General features: G+C 38.6%; 1 protein-coding gene across 1 annotated transcript in view; it reads right to left on the reverse strand.

Moving 5' to 3' along the window:
* Positions 1-13,560: 13,560 nt before the first annotated feature.
* Positions 13,561-16,102, reverse strand: part of LOC131259391 (adipokinetic hormone/corazonin-related peptide receptor variant I-like) — a 29,835-nt gene continuing 27,293 nt past the window's right edge. The window contains exons 8-9 of the mRNA XM_058260876.1: positions 15,126-15,343; positions 13,561-13,900 (exon numbers count right to left, since the gene is read on the reverse strand). Coding sequence (XP_058116859.1) covers positions 13,694-13,900; positions 15,126-15,343 — 425 coding nt within the window. The 3' untranslated portion in view covers positions 13,561-13,693. The remainder of the gene's footprint in view (positions 13,901-15,125; positions 15,344-16,102) is intronic.

Below are 16,102 nucleotides of genomic sequence, written 5' to 3' on the forward strand. Positions count from 1 at the left end.
TGCAATTGTTTTAGCGAACCACCAGAGGCATCAGTTTTGATTGTTGTGAATTGATATGTCGTGGTTAAAGAATTTTTTCACTCTCCAATAACACTACTTTCAAATCTTCTGTGGAATATTACTTAAAAAATGCGAAACGTGTCTGTAGTACTTACTGCTCATTGTTGATTGTCGATTACAGATGCTTCCGCACCGTTTCACTGCGATCGGAATAGTAACAAACATTACCGTGTGTCGTGGCTATGAGTAAATAAGTTGCCAGTGGCAATGGCATGAATCGATCTGCTGATAACGTGCGATCTGACTGACTGACGGAGCGCGTTACGCTTCAAACAAATAAACAGCTCCCTATACAGTCCAGGCCGTACATGTGTTATATTTGCTTAATAAAAAATATATATTTTTACACTAAAAGTTATTTTTAATAGTGTCAAGAACAGATTACCGGCTAATTAGCTAACAATTAATTGTTAATATTGTAAATGTTTCCCCACGTTACGAGAAAAAATTCACCACAAATGTAATTCCCCTTATTTTCCCCTCTTTTTGAAGGGAAATTTACAGTGCAACCTCGTCTATATGGGTTTTGCATAATATAAAAATTAAAGAGAAAACATACTAGTCGATGTCGATAAATCAACTATAATAAAGCATACATATGCTTTCAATTTGATATAAACATAGTATAACCACATTCAAAATCAACTAAGGTGTAAAAAATAGTAAACATGATTTTCGAAGGGTCATTTTAAGCTGTCCGAATAATCTGAATCACGATTAAACGGGGTTTCCACGATTGAATGCAGTTGTATTACATCATTAACCACTACTGGAATCAAATCATGATATGTTGTGGTCTACAATATTTCAGCGAAGCATGATTTTTTATAACTTAGTTTTTGATGGGGTTTTGCAGACTTGATTTAAGAAATAATATTACATCACATTTTGTTGGTTTGTCCTTTTGCGTTTATAAATATTATCAACCCTTGGTCTGATTTGGGTATCTTGGTTTGGAAGACAAAAAAATTAAAATGCGTACCAACATTTCAAACAAACATTTGAGCTAAAGTACTGAGTGGAAGATAAGCAAAGGACGATTTCTAGAAAATTTGGAACGCTATTTCGTAAATATTGACCGTGGCTGTGACCTATGTTCTGTTCAACTTCTAGCCGTCGTATTCGCTTATACGTCGAAAGAAACCTTATGCTTGTTTGATCTTTCAGTAGCTTTTTACCATCTCTTCTACAGCATTCCTTTTGGGTTCACTTTAAGCGATGCTTTTTGCTTTCGAATGTCCCCCGCGGTTCTTTTCCCGGGTGAGTTTGGCCGGTCCGGGTTGGCGAAGCAGTAGTTTCGGCGAGGTGTTCCATGTAGCTGATTTATTTGTTCGTTTCCTCCCTTCCTGTTTGCTTTATCGTACCCTGTAGCATTTCTGACACTCTCGATAAAGCCCTTCGAGTATTGCGTCGGTTCGTTGTACTATTGGCACTGTTTATGTACTTGGGATTGGCAAGAGTCCTACGCTTGCCAAACGAAAGATGTGCTTGTGCTGCCTATTCTTGTCAAATTAAATGCCTAGCCATTTCTAATGTATTTGTGCCATTTTTCAATTTTCTCGAAAGCTGTCGCCTGATAATCGATGATTGAGGGCCTTATCGATTCAGTGTGAGTTTTTTTTTTTTAATTTCGAACAATGTCCATTCAATGTAACAACGCCTAACGGAATTGCTTTAACGCTTCATTCGATTACGCAGGGCTGTGATTACATTTCTGTGGATCCATTTGATGTCCAGACTAGGCACCAAAATGTAGCATTTCGGAAAAATGGCTCCCTACAACAAAACTCGGAAAAATGTTTGTCGTGAATTTGCAAAGTGTATCACTTACCAATACCAAAGTTAGCATTTACAGCTACAAACGATAGCTTCCTCTCCCGTGGAAAAGACGCATGTTTGTAGTATTATCTTCTTCTTCTTGGCGTAACGACCTTGTTGGTCATGCCTGCCCCGTTAAGGGCTTACGAGACTTATTTCCCTGTTGTACGTGGATAGTCAGTCCTCTCGTACAGGGGAGGGTCCGGTCTCGGTTAGGATTCGAACTCACGCCGTCGAGATGGTAAGCCTCGGCGCTCATGGGCCGATTTTTCTAACCGGCGCTACCGCCCGGCTGTCGCGGACCCCGCAGTATTATCTAAATGCTGTAAATTCGGTCGGAAATAAGATTCAAATTTACCCAATGGTTGAATTCGCAAAGTAAAGAAGAATCTGTTGAAAAATATGACACAACACAATGATAGACATTTTTTATTTTACACTGTTTTCAGGGCCAATTCGTCGGCATCAAGCTGCTCTTTGTTGGTAGTAGGCAGTGAATTGCACGCGCAAGGTTTTTGTTTGGCATCGTTAGGAACCAGTTTGGGTTTGTTAAGTTTAACTTTGCCATTATCGGTAGCAACATTGGCGCGACGAGAAAATGTCGCGTTGTTGTCGCGTCAATGTTGTTACCGATAATGGCAAAGTTAAACTTAACAAACCCAAAGTGCTTTCTAACGAAACCAAACAAAAACCGTGCGCGTGCAATTGACTGCCTACTACCAACAAAGAGCAGCTTGATGCCGACGAATTGGCCCTGAAAACAGTGTAAGTTTTTTATTTGATAGTACTTCAGTGGTATCTGGAATTTTTAATGAAACAGTTTCATGCCATTTTAAACGTGTGTAATCAACAACCGTGGAGTTAACATAGCGTCACCGAGCCTCGGTAAGATTAATGAAGCTTACAACAAGCAAACGAGAAAACATTAGAAAACTCGTTCGAGCCATGTCTGCTCCGGTTTCCACAACCGTTTATGTTCTCTGAACCATACTATCGAAAATAAAGGAAAACTTCAAGGCTAGTAGAAAGAGTACACCTAATAAAGACATTCTGCGAAGCACGCAATTTGTCTTGCCGACGCCGCGATCAACCAACTGTACCTGTACATTAATTAGAGCTGACTTTATGGTAATTTCTCCCCAAGCAGCGAAGAAGGCAAATGTCGCAGAGGTTGTGAAAGTCGTAGACTGTTTGGTATCTTAGGCCCTGAGAGAGTTGGCGTGAAATACGCCTTACACAGGTGTGAAGAACAAATACATCCGATTATTTGGTAAACCATAAGCTATTAAAACTCACACGTGTTTTGGAGATGCCTGTCTCCTAAATATATGGTATGGGTGAACATGGCATGGGACGGATTGGTAATTGGTCTAAGCTCGTTTCAATTACGACCACACTCCAAATAAAACACACATCAGCATAATCCTTCAGAATCAGATTAAACTTTGTTGTCATTCAAAGTCAATATTCTTTAAAGGTTCAATTAGTAATTTTGTTCAACAATTAACTACAATAGAATAATTTAAATAATAAGTAGAACCAGCGTAAACATAATTGTGTTTGTAGCGGACATCCAAAGTAGTCCAAATGAAAGCAAGATATAATTTATGTCATTGCTATTTTGTTTTACTTCCGAGAGAACAGCCGTTGCCCGTAATGGAGGTAATTAATATTTTTGCATATTATTTATTTCTTTTGATGACATTGTTGCCGGATGTGTATGTAATATTAATAAGAAGGGTGTTGTTTGTTATTTGCACCAATGATCAATTTTTATTTTTAATTAATGTTTTTTCCTTCGTTAGCATTCATATAGCATTGTTCGGCATTTTCAACTGTGGGCACTTGACGGAAGCCATTTGAGTTTGAGTAATGATGAGTCTAACGCCTTCATGCTCTCGCCGACCCCTCCCCCCTCCCTCCCTCCTTCCATCATGCGCTCACACATTCCAAAAGTTTGCTCACGGAACGGACAAATATTTGCTTGCGACAGCATCCTCCATTTAATGAGTTTTATGCTAATTCACCTTGGACAGGTAATTTAGCACGGTGACAATTTTTAAAGGTTGTTTTTATGTTTACAAATAAAAAAAATAGATGAGGGTAAAAAACCTATGTTTTTAAACAAAATATTAGATTTTTCTTGATGTTGCAAGCGGCACCTTGTTGTTTTCGAGGCGTATTTTAAACAACAGGTTCATACATGTCTAATGTTGTTTTTACAAATACCAATAAAAAAATAAATACAATTACAAGCATTTATGCAAACAAGTACTACATTTTGAATGCGGTTATTCAAAATGGTACGAAAAATGGCTCTGGAAATTTTCAATTTTTTTGTCAACTTAGATCAAAGCTTTTGAAAATGCTTTGCGACATTTATTTAAGTCGTGTCATTAGTTGTTTGTTGGCTTTTCATAAATACTGTTGCCACGAAAATATTCAAAAATCGCATGCACAGTATGTTGGTTTGGCCAACGAAGCAAAATGATAGACAGAAGAACATTTTCCTCTCTATACATATGGTGAAATATAAAATCTCTCTGCATACGTAGTTCATTTCATTGCTACGCTACTACGAAACGAAAAAAAAAAAATTATCCTCTTATGATCTACTGGAGGGTAGCCTTTAATGCAAACCACCGATGATGGAAAATTTAAAATGTTCCGTTTTGAAAATACTCATGAATGATCGGGGCAAAATAATTAAAATTTCAAAGAAGAACTCTGGACCCTTTTGACTGTGATTATAACGGAAGTTCGCTCTCATGTACTGTGCAATTATCGCTTACCTATGATATTATTTTTTAGGACCCATACTTTCATTTTCTTTCATTTAAATTTAACCAAATTTTTCGTGATTACAACGTTGTAATGAAGTATGCATGTTTATTTTATCGTAATGAGTTTTACAGATTGTTGAAATATTGCATATAAAGAACATTGCAGCTTTAAAACAGAAAAAAACAGAACAGAAAAGAATACATGCCCTTTCTATGGTTAAGACTGTAACCAACATGTTAAAGTTTGTCTAAGAAGGCGTCAGACGTTATGGTGTTTTGGCACTGAGAACGCATATTGGTTCATTTATGTTCGCCATTGTTCCACAAAATCCACCGGAACTTATCCAGAACATACAACATTTTTCCCCAGACTTGTTTCAAAATACCCTCAGACTTTTTATCTTCGTACATCCCGAACTTTCTAGAACCTAATAAAGGTCAAATTCAACATTAAAAAAATGGTATTAAACCTCCTACGTTGTTTACAGAGCCCCTCGGGTTGTACAGCGTAGGTTTTGTTGTTTTGGTGAAGGTGATGCAACTTTGGCGACACCTTAAGGTTGATCGCCTTTGTGAATCCCGAATCCTCTGCTAGACCAACATCGGATGCGTTGAACTTTAGTGTCGAGTTTTGGTGCAACCACAAAAATGTGTGTCGAAAGTAGTAAGTTTCAAGGCATGGCAAGACATACTTTGTTTGTTGTTGTTACGCTCAACTTTTGAGGCGTCTGTTTATCTTTCGCATCATAGTCGACAGGAGGTGAACCACATCATACGGTTGCATGGTACATAATAAATTCTAGGAAACAGAAAAGGGTATTTTATATTTATTTTTCATGTTCGTTGGGACAGAAGAAGATATTCAAAATGGCTCAGTAAATACAAACATAATTGACGTCTTTGAAATGTTATTATTTGTAGTGAATTAATCCCCCTTGATGAGCCGCGGTCCATCAGATAGGTTATACTTTTGGTTATGGTATTAAATCGAGAGTAAAAATCAATGACACGATGAAAAGTTTTCATTGGCTGTAACATTCCCACGTTAGTTCCGAAAACCGACGCGTGACAACACATTTACATAAGGATCCACTGAAACCTAGGGTTAAGGACGTCAACAATCCTCCAGTAAAAGGTGGGAACGGGCAAGTCGATGTGTCATTGGTGACCCTTTCAAAGCTTCCTTAATTAAGGCTGACGGTGTGGAAAAGTGGTCCTCCTTTGTGTGGCATGCTTTGCTTGTACCCTCAAATTGGTTGGTCCGTCCTTTGCGGAATGATGAAATAACGCATGGGGTGGAAAAATGGAAGCTCGTCAAAGCTCGTGCTGTTTTACTGATATTTTCGCACTGGAGCCACCGTGACCAGACTGTCGGCTAGAGATAGGTGGGCTGTTTTATTAACCGATACCAAGATCTTGCCGACCAATCTCCCTTATACTTCCATACTGGCCGGAGCTGGGTTGTTTGGAAGCGTTACGCGTCAGGAACACGAAACTCATCAAGGGTCATGATTGATCGGAATGATTCGGCACCTGCGGTGGCCAGTGATGCGCGAGATGAATGGTCCACGGTTGTGGAAGGTAAGAGGATGTTATTTACTTTGTAAACCCGGAGTCTAAACGGAAATCGGCAAAACCAGGTATGGTGCGCGCAAAACCCGTACCTAACGGAGGCTTACCTTTATTTTTAAGTACTATTTCAGACTTTCAGTTGGCAACACCGGGTTGACTTTATTTTATGAGTAACCAAGTTAAATTTTATAAATGTATGTTGGCGGTAAAAGTGGTTCTAGGAAAGAAAATCAATCCAAGAGCGAATCCATTATATGAAAGTGAATTAAAAAAAAGCTACAACATTGTTTATTTTGAAATGTTTCTCCAAAAACCTTTTTTTAAAAGCGATTTCTACACAATCGCACTCGCAAGCGATCCTGTTTCCCGGAAATCCTCCACCACCTGTTTGGGAAGGACTTTTCATTGGCTGCGGTTCGAATCTACTTCTTCAATCGGGCATTTCGGCTTAGCAACTGCAGCCAATTTTCTTCTGGAGCATTCGTACCGAAAAGAAAACCTTTATTTTCATCAGCCAGATGAAAAACCTAGGCCAGATTTGTTTTTCCTGGAATATCGCATACTGCCGTATTGTGCGCCGAATGTGTAGAGGTGGACAACCAAAAAGATCCGACTGTCTTTCCTTTCCAAAGGCGAGATGCCGTTAAAAAGCTGTCTGTGTGTGTGCGTCTATAGAGTGTTGATTAAACATCGATCCAATCTCTATTGAATTAAGCAATAAGTCGATCGCAAAACAGAAGATTTTGGTTTTGGAAAACTCGAAGCGACTAATTGAGAATGCTTAAACATTTCTTATACTGGCAGTTTGAAAAATGGAATAAGTGCACCGAAGAATGGGGTAGTGTATTTACCGCACTTATTTTCCCATTTTAAATAGATTGGAAGTGTAGAATTTAGGTGAAAAATGTATTCATCACACTGATGTGATTAAAACTTCTATGTTTTTTCATTCATGTTGAACCCTTCAAATGTACTTTTACATTTTAGAAACAAAACCATGAGCCGAGCGTTTGCGCCGGTTAGAAAATCTACTCACGAGTGCAAAGTCGCTGCATCAACGGCGTGGGTTCGAATCCTAATTGAGAATCCACGTAAACAAAGGGAAAAAGTGCTTAACTCCAAACATTATTTGTAGCATACTTTAAGTAAACAGGAAACATTTAAGTCATGTAAGTGTGGGTAGTGGTTGTGTGAAAAAAAAGAGTGACTGACAAAAATTTCATGTTTTAGATGTATCCTTGCTACGAAAAGTGGTATGTAATGGTTCGCGTTCCATGACCTTTTGCGTTTAAGCTCGAATGCTCCGCACAAGCACTTTTGCACCGAAAGAAGCGTTATGTCTAAACCTGTTTGATACGTTCTAGGGAATATATTTGAATCGTTTTATTCTTCCGACATACATGCATCGTTTTCTTCTGTTACGATCTCATATTGTGGCAGAAAAAGAGGAGAAACGTGAGAGTTGTACAGTACAGATGTTGGATTATTTTAAATGCAAACGCGAACATCGTACATGAATTCAAATGGAACGCTTACACTTGCTGCGAGAAACAATAAAACTCAAAAAAGAAAGGCCATCGGTAAACGAGGGGTTTCTGTTGCAGTGGGAGGTTGTTTAGTTATGGCACGTTTCAACTGGCAATTACCGTTTGTTACGATACTCGAGGGATCTAGTTCATATGCAAGGAAAATAAATGTAGCTCACGAAATGGATGCTGGTCAAAAGACATGCTTCAAAGACATGAAGCTTTGCTTTGGTTACCGGTTATCAAGATAAACATTTCTGCTTAATATATTTTCCCCGAATTTGTGTACGTTTCTGAAAACTACGAAACTCACTTTGGGCAATGTTGAGACAGGTGTAATTGAAAAACTCACCATCTTTTGCACACTGGGGAGTAATAAAAATTCCCGTTGATCGGTGGTATCAGGGAAAGCCCTTCCAGTCCGGTTTAAAAGCAAACAGTGAAACGCACCTACTATTCACACCGCAAGGAAAACACACCTTAAGGGCATCCTAGGGCCAGGGAAACCGCTCAGATCGTTGAATATTTAATAAAACACAGCAGATTTACTTTACTGCTGCTCTGGAAGCTCCGATGGAGGCGCCGATGGAGAGGGAAAAGACGACAGCTTTTCCATGGAACGGTATCATTGCACTGTGAAGCCTTCTTATCCAATCGGTAGGGAAGGAGGAAAATGAGAAAACAAAAAAGAAAGCAGCACATTCCAGGGCACTCCATGTCTGCAGGCACGCGTGTATCTCGATCGAGTTACATTCACTTCCGAATGGTTAGGCATGATGGTTCCCCACTTGTTTGGCAGTTTTACGATTACACGTACGGAAATTTGACCGACACTTGTCTTCCTCGGAGAATACGAAATTTGATTTGCTTACGGTTAAGGAAAACAAAAAATGATCTTATCTGCACTGGTTAGAGTTCCGAGAAAGGCAATAGTTTTCTTCGAGTTGGTGTGGTATTTGGTGAAATCAAAAAGATGTACACTTTCTGCACGGAAACTTCTAAAGACACGTTCCCTATTTAACAATGATCTCCTCAGACGCTCATTACGCTAGAAGTTTTTAATTGTTTCTGGTTTTAGTGGAGCTATTTTCTTTCTTCACATAACTTCATCATTTCTCTCCTCTCTTAGCGTTACTGTTTTAGTTTTCGTTCCCTTTTTTAGTTATTTACCTTTATCCCTAATCCAAATATCACATAAATAAATATATAAATGTTTTCGCCATATTGATAGTATTTCTAAGAGTTTAGCAATTTTTTAAAATGTTTACATTTGATCTGGAGACATTCTTTGCAGCTGTTTTGTTTAACATTCATATGCATAAACTTTTGTAACTTCTTCTTCTTCTTGGGGTATCGGCTGTCTCGGTCATGTCTGGCTCATGAAGGGCTTACGAGACATTTTCCCTATGTGTACGTGGATAGTCAGTCCTCTCGTACAGAGAAGGGTCCGGTCTCTGTTGGGATTCGAACTCACGCCGTCGAGGTGGTCAGCCCCGGCGCTCATGGGCCGATTTTCTAACCGACGCTAAATCTTTGTAACTATGCATAGCCAATTAGTTATGTAAATTACATTACGTTACCTTGGTTATTTTATCTCTATTGAGGAGAAAAACATAAAAAGAGTAGAAATGGAAAAAAATGTCTAACTGATAAATATCGTACTACTGGAAATGCAAAGTTTGATGTTGGAGGATTGAAGCAATTCGTGCAAAAATGAACTTTGACCATCTTTAATCGACTTATGAGAATATAGTCTAAAAATATTTCTCATTGAATTCCACCAATCTCAATTTTTGAAGCCCATAAAGTGTTCATAAATTTATTTGAGAAAAGTTTTATCATCGCCTCCATTGCTTCTTCTGGGAAGCAGAGCTCGAGCATCGCAAATTTTTCCTTTCTGATCGGATGTTGAGCATGAAAATTGATTATTCTAATGTTACAAGTTTTCGCGAAGTGCCTCAAGCCGCCTACCAGTAAGAAGTGTGTGTGGAATGTATTGGATGTTTTAAAAGTAGGTTAAAAAAAGGGCAGAGCACGTTGGCCGGGACATAAAACGTAGCGGCACTGTTGACTATCCGGTGTTTCAATATCCGCCTCTCCACGGTATAGTTTGGGCATTTTTTTCGTTTTCTGCTTCAATCCATGGTCGCTCACACGGGCTGCATTAATTATTACCGCGGATGGCGCGCGTACGGAGAAAGTTTTGAGCACATTGGGGGCGAAGATGAGTCCGTTATTTTTTTGTGGGCATTTTTCATCCGATTCAGGGTTGACACATTTTTTTACCTGCTATGTTTTTCTCCAGGGAAGTAGATGTTGGATTAATATGAGACCATATTGACCAAACTCATAAAATACTTTTAAAAGCCTTAAAATAGGATCATGCAGTATGTTAAATAAAAAAAATGTTTTATGATAAAATCCCATGAAATTCTCCTCTTTTTGCCGTCACACATAGGGATGTTTTTGAAACCTCGGTCGAATGCGACACATTTTTTGTAATAACGTAGCGTTATGAAGAAAAGGTTGCGAATCACTGCTCTTTATTACGGTGGATTTGCGCGTAAAGTTCTGCATAATTAATGCTACTTCTGATGTTTGCGGGACAATATTGCCGAGTTTCAAAATATTCGAAAAAAAATGTTTCTGGCTTTGAAATCCTGATGCTTTTTAATTTTTTCATAACGTTCGACATTTTAGAAACCTTCGTTTGCGTGGAGAAAATATAAGTTTTCTATGCTTGCTTTTCCACGGCACACAAGAGTGTTATTAATTTAAAGTTTAAACTTCACTTGAAGTTAAGCTTGGTTTTTTCCTATCATCATAACCAAAGTATTACGATTAAAGTATAGTTTGCTATAGATGTTAATTGAATGCACGATTGTCACGTCAGATAAATATGGCGATTATCTAATATGGATATTGTCTGACCAGAAGCTGAATGTTGTTGGCTTGGGAGCAACTTTTCTTGTCCAAGGCCGAATGAAAAACATATACAAACAGACAGCAAGAGGGACAGCAAATGATATTTCCTTTGAATACAGTACGGTGTACATGTTCAGCCGCGGACAGGGTACAAAAAAGGAAATTAATTAGCGCAAACGGGAACGTCAACAGTTCAAGTGGTTTGGCATGTTGATTTTCCCATTATCATCCTCTGCGATTTGGTGTCCCTTGCTCATTTTCTCCGACGCTCATTTCGGCCTTGTTAGGACAACTTTCATTTGAGTATTGTCTTGTGTCAGTTGGGTTCGCAACTCTTACTTTGGAATCATTTTCATTTTGTGTTTCTTTTTCGAGAAAATAACAAGGCATCCAGCTAACCATCGCCAGTTCATATACGGATGTGACGTGTTCTGTCTTGTTCACAATGAGTATTTAGTCGAGCCCCCGGACCCATCTCAAAGGAAAAGTCGAAAAGTTGCCAAATGACGAGGGATTTTCCTGACCTCTTTAGGGACCATCCAAGCGAGTTTGCCGCTTCTGTTGGATCTTGAGTATGTTCAATCATTCATTCTTTCTCCACCGTTGTCACGGTGGACTAAGTGGATTCCTTTGAAGGTGAGCTACATTGCGAAGCAGGTCCTGTTGAACATCAGCTGCAAACAGCAAGGTAAAGAACGGTCGAATCAGCTACACACTCTTGTTGATGACATAACATTCACATGGAGATGTCAGTTTTTGTTTGTCGTATTAAATTGTTCAATGTAGTCAGCCTTTTGGTTCCGTCGGCGTCTGTTCGTAAAACCTCTATTGAAATTTAATTTGTTTCAAACCCTCCAAAGTGGTACAGTGCTAGGGACAGATGTGATTAAATAGAATAGATAGAAATAATCTCATTCTTATTTTTTTACCATGGGTGTTCTTATAAATTTCAAAAACACGAGTCTCGTTTCAACAAAATAGACTCGCATATTCCAAGGCTATTGCTGGGGAATATAGTAGACTTTAACAACAATCAAACAATTGTTTAACAAAATAAACAATGATTTTCCGTTTGAAAAATGGGCATCATCCACTCAAGTGGAAAATAAATTTGTCTTCCGTTTGACGTTCATCAAACACCTTGCGCTATGCTTGTTTTAAACTTAATCTTATTAGATGTCTGCCCGGGTGAACTATAAGAATAGCTATAAAAATACACATCTAGCCTTGTCATAGGAAAATGTACTCGATCCATATTTATAATATTTGGCACTTGGAGAACCAATTGAGATGGAACACTTTTGAACACTTCGTTCATGCAGAAAACGAGATCGGTTTTGGGAATAATTTTGCTTAGCAAAAAATGAAGGAAAGTCTGTAAATAATCTGTGACAAATAACCGTTTTTCATGGTAGTATGATACTTTTGCTCATTATTGCCTCCCATGTTACTTTATTTCTCATGATTTTTCTTTAAATTTGTAAATTATTTAACAACAAATAACGATAAGACTAATTAATTTAAATGACTATTTTATTCTAAATTTCAAACAGTCATTTGTTCATAGAAGTACCGGTGCCCCATTGGTTCTACCAATCATGGCGAGGAAGGTTGTCATTTGTGAATTAGTTTTGCATCGTTGTAAATACAACAGCAATTGCCGGCCAACCGTGTCATTAACGATTCATTGTGTTTACCATTAACGAAGTGCCCAAGACACAACAACCATTGCGATGCGATGAGTTGAGTCGAAACAATCATTAGCATTGATTAGTTTATTTGAAATCCAGTTTGCCGTGGGGAAAAGGTTTAAGTCTCATCGGTTGGCTTGTTGATTACAGCTGTTTGAGATTGGATCAGTTTTTGGAAACTGACTTCACTGGCATTTGTATTGTGGATGCATATAGGTAAAACTATCAAACAAGTGATCATTACCGAGTTTAAATGGTAGTTAGAAAAAAAAATCATGCAAGAAATATATAGTCATTTTGATATAGTCCTTTTGATTGAATAGAATTTGAATAGTGTATAATGATTCATAAGACTTACCACATTTTAAAGCAAAATACCCTTATACCTTAAATACCTTAAGTTATTATAAGTTTTATTTTTCTTTCGCGTTGAATGTTGTTTTGAAGCATAAGCTTAATTCATTTATAAAGTACTGAATTTGATAAAAAAAATGACATTTGATTTTCACTCAAGTTTATTGTTTCCATTTGTTGACATTTGTATCGGTTTATCGATAATTTGGATTTCGAGTTGTTTTTGTTACGAAAACCTTTCGTTGAATTTATTTCAGGTTGCAATTTAAAGGTATTGAATTTTTCCATAATTTTAATTTTCTTTTTAAGAACAATTACTGCCAGTGAATCCATGACTCACATTTGACGATTCCATCGAATTTGTACATTTAGTAGTTATGTATTGAAAAATATTCGTTTAAATATTCATAATGTAAATATATGCATTTTATTCGCATTTTCTGTCCTTTCAGTGTACTTTATTCCGGTTGTGGCATGGGAACTTGATGTACTGTTTTCAATTGTTTTGTATCTACTTTTTCACTCATCACATTACAGTTCTCACAAATTACCATTTTATTCAACCAATTCGTTAAAAAACTTGTTTTCATTTGTTTTTGTTTGATTAAAATCCATCACCCATTTCGTACTAGTTTTCTTCTGTCGAAACCGATACGGTAACACGTCTTTTTCACTACCGGATATTGCCTTGCTGCGTTTTGCTGCATTCCTCGCAACCTGCCATCAGGTGCAGTAGTTGAAAGTGTCTTTGAAGAAGCATAAAATAGACGATTACCCTGCGACGGCGGCGTCCACATCTGCGTGCGTTCAACGCTTGCTTGTGTACTCCACGTGTCCCGCAGTGCGATCGATCCATCCGTCATCTGGATGGTGAAGCAGGTGGTTCCGATCAGCACAAGCAGAAGAAGTGACTAGTACGGGAAACGGACGACCATCGTCGAAGCATGCACTACCGTGGAGGTCATCATCGCCAGCCGCCCGTGTCGAGGCTTCGTGTTAACCCGCACTCCATCGAGGAGTCGAGCTCGTGCGGGGTCGGGTCGGAGTAGAACGAGGGTCGCGATAGCATCAGCGAGTGTTCGTCAGCCAGCATAGCGAACTCGCTGTAGCTGGGTTGGCAAACACCCTTCCCGCTACCTCCTCCCGGCCAGTAGCTCGTTCGAGAGTGGTGCTGAAAAAAGGGGGATATCTGTTAGGACCGTGGGAGGCTTCAAATCGGTTTGCTAATTTGAGTGAGCTCATTCCAGCACAGTGGCAATAAAGTGAAATCGAAGGCTGAGGCAAAGCCGCAAGCAAACAGAGGATTTGATAATATTTTCCCTAGCATTTCGAGTATTTCGGAAGGCCACAAAATCACATGAACTCATATACATAAACGTTACGGACGTGTATGCGCGGATGGAAATTCAGACTGTTTTTGGTAAATCCGGCTATGACCGCAAACACTTCACGCGTGACCTGCAATCGGAATTCAGGTTTGAAAAATTATCCCCAACCAAATGTGAGAGAGTTTTTAAGCGGTACTGTGCTCTGTTGCAAAAAGTTATGAACATTTCAACTAATTCATGTGAAACAGTCACGACGAGTCACATATTTGTGTTTCTCGATAGTATATGACAATAACATGACATGTTTTTAGACGTTTTTTCATATTCACCAACTTGAATTATTAATTATTTTCTTCATAGCGTAATGTATATTCATATTTAGTACACTTCAACTGGGATTTTAAAAAGATTTATCAGAATGCTTTAACTATTAACTAATGTAGTTGTCCGCATCTCAAGAAATATTATTACCATATGCACCTGAGAGAGAATGTTTTGCCTGTTTCACAATATTTTTTTCCTCCGAATGATAGTACAAACAAATAGTTCTATAGCTCCAAAAGCACAGTCATCCCAGAAACGAAAAACCCGCAAAAAGGATATCAGCTCAGGCACTTTTGGAGCATAATTAGTTTTCCTCAAAAAAGGGTTTGAGGGTTGTGAACGCGCGCTTGGGTTGGTCAAAATTTCATCCGCTATGTCGGAACAGCCATTTTGATTACCATGTGATTATCTACGTGATATGTATTCGTTGGGACGAGTGGTGGAAAAAAAAATCGGCAACTCTGTTATTCACGTACGAGCCTATGGCGGTCACCCGAAAATTGGCAATCAAATAACTTTCATCCGAACTATTTGGACGTTACGGTTGTAGATGGAACGGCAACCGTACTTATCCTACGGGTTCATGCTGAATCCCACGCCCCCGTCTGCTGACGGCAGAATACATAAAAGTGCGGTAAATTGCGAATGCGAATCAGCACGAAGTACGTATTAGCCCAATCAATTAATGTCAGCGGAAGAAGTTCACGCTGATACTCTGAAACGTTAGTGCAGGTTTTCGGTTACCTTCTCACCCCCGCCCTTCCGGTGGGCGCCAGATGTCGCTGGTTTGGTGCCTCCGCAGATGAGCCGGGCCGTATTGGTGTGATAATTACTGCCGTTGGTGATGCCGTTGCTGAAGCGGTTGCAGAATCGAGTCGTCGCTGTGGTCGTCCCTACTATAGTGCCACTCGCACCCGCTCCGGTAGTCAATCCTACGCCACCAGTCGATCGCAACTGGGAAGCTATGGTAGAACAGAAGCGTGAAGCGTCAACTACACAATATTTAACATATTTTTAAAATTATGGTCGAAACACCATTCTTCTGAAAGCCTCTATTGTCACCGTACAACATAAAAAATACACGAAAAAAAAACGTTTATTTCTTGGCAAAGACTTGATATATTTCTACTGTAATTTATTTTTGATCCATATTTCAAAAAGAACGACAAAATTAGTCATAGACTAATCTATTGTCTTGGTTATAGACCAATGCATTTAGCATTGATTGGCTAAAATCTGAATGCAATCATGACATTCATTATAAATTCTCATGAAATTCAGCATATTTGCATAGCCTATTTGAAAAACATTTGTATTGGAGCCTATATATGCCCGTATGGGAAGATATACCTTTCGATTACTCCGTAGAAGATCAAAGAACATTTCATACTATGAGAAATAACGCTATATTTCACTACAATCACTATGTTACCAACACTATAGGATCATTGAGCCTATAGGAACTCAGTAAATTTCAAACAAGAAATAAGAAACAAAAATATTGTGCAACATTGGGATAAGTATAGCCACAGGTTTTAGTGGGATTGCAGTTGGCTTGGCTTTAAAACACACAAACCTCTTTAGTCTTGATTGGTGCATTAATGTTGTCTTGTTCATTTCGAACTAATGATATTTTTCGATCAAAACTTGCGTAAACTTCTGAAAAAACTCCAGCTTGTTTCTTTACGCATTGCATAATAAAATTACGACTGATTCATTGA

Source organism: Anopheles coustani, chromosome 3 (genome assembly GCF_943734705.1).
Source record: "Anopheles coustani chromosome 3, idAnoCousDA_361_x.2, whole genome shotgun sequence".
NCBI lineage: Eukaryota > Metazoa > Arthropoda > Insecta > Diptera > Culicidae > Anopheles > Anopheles coustani.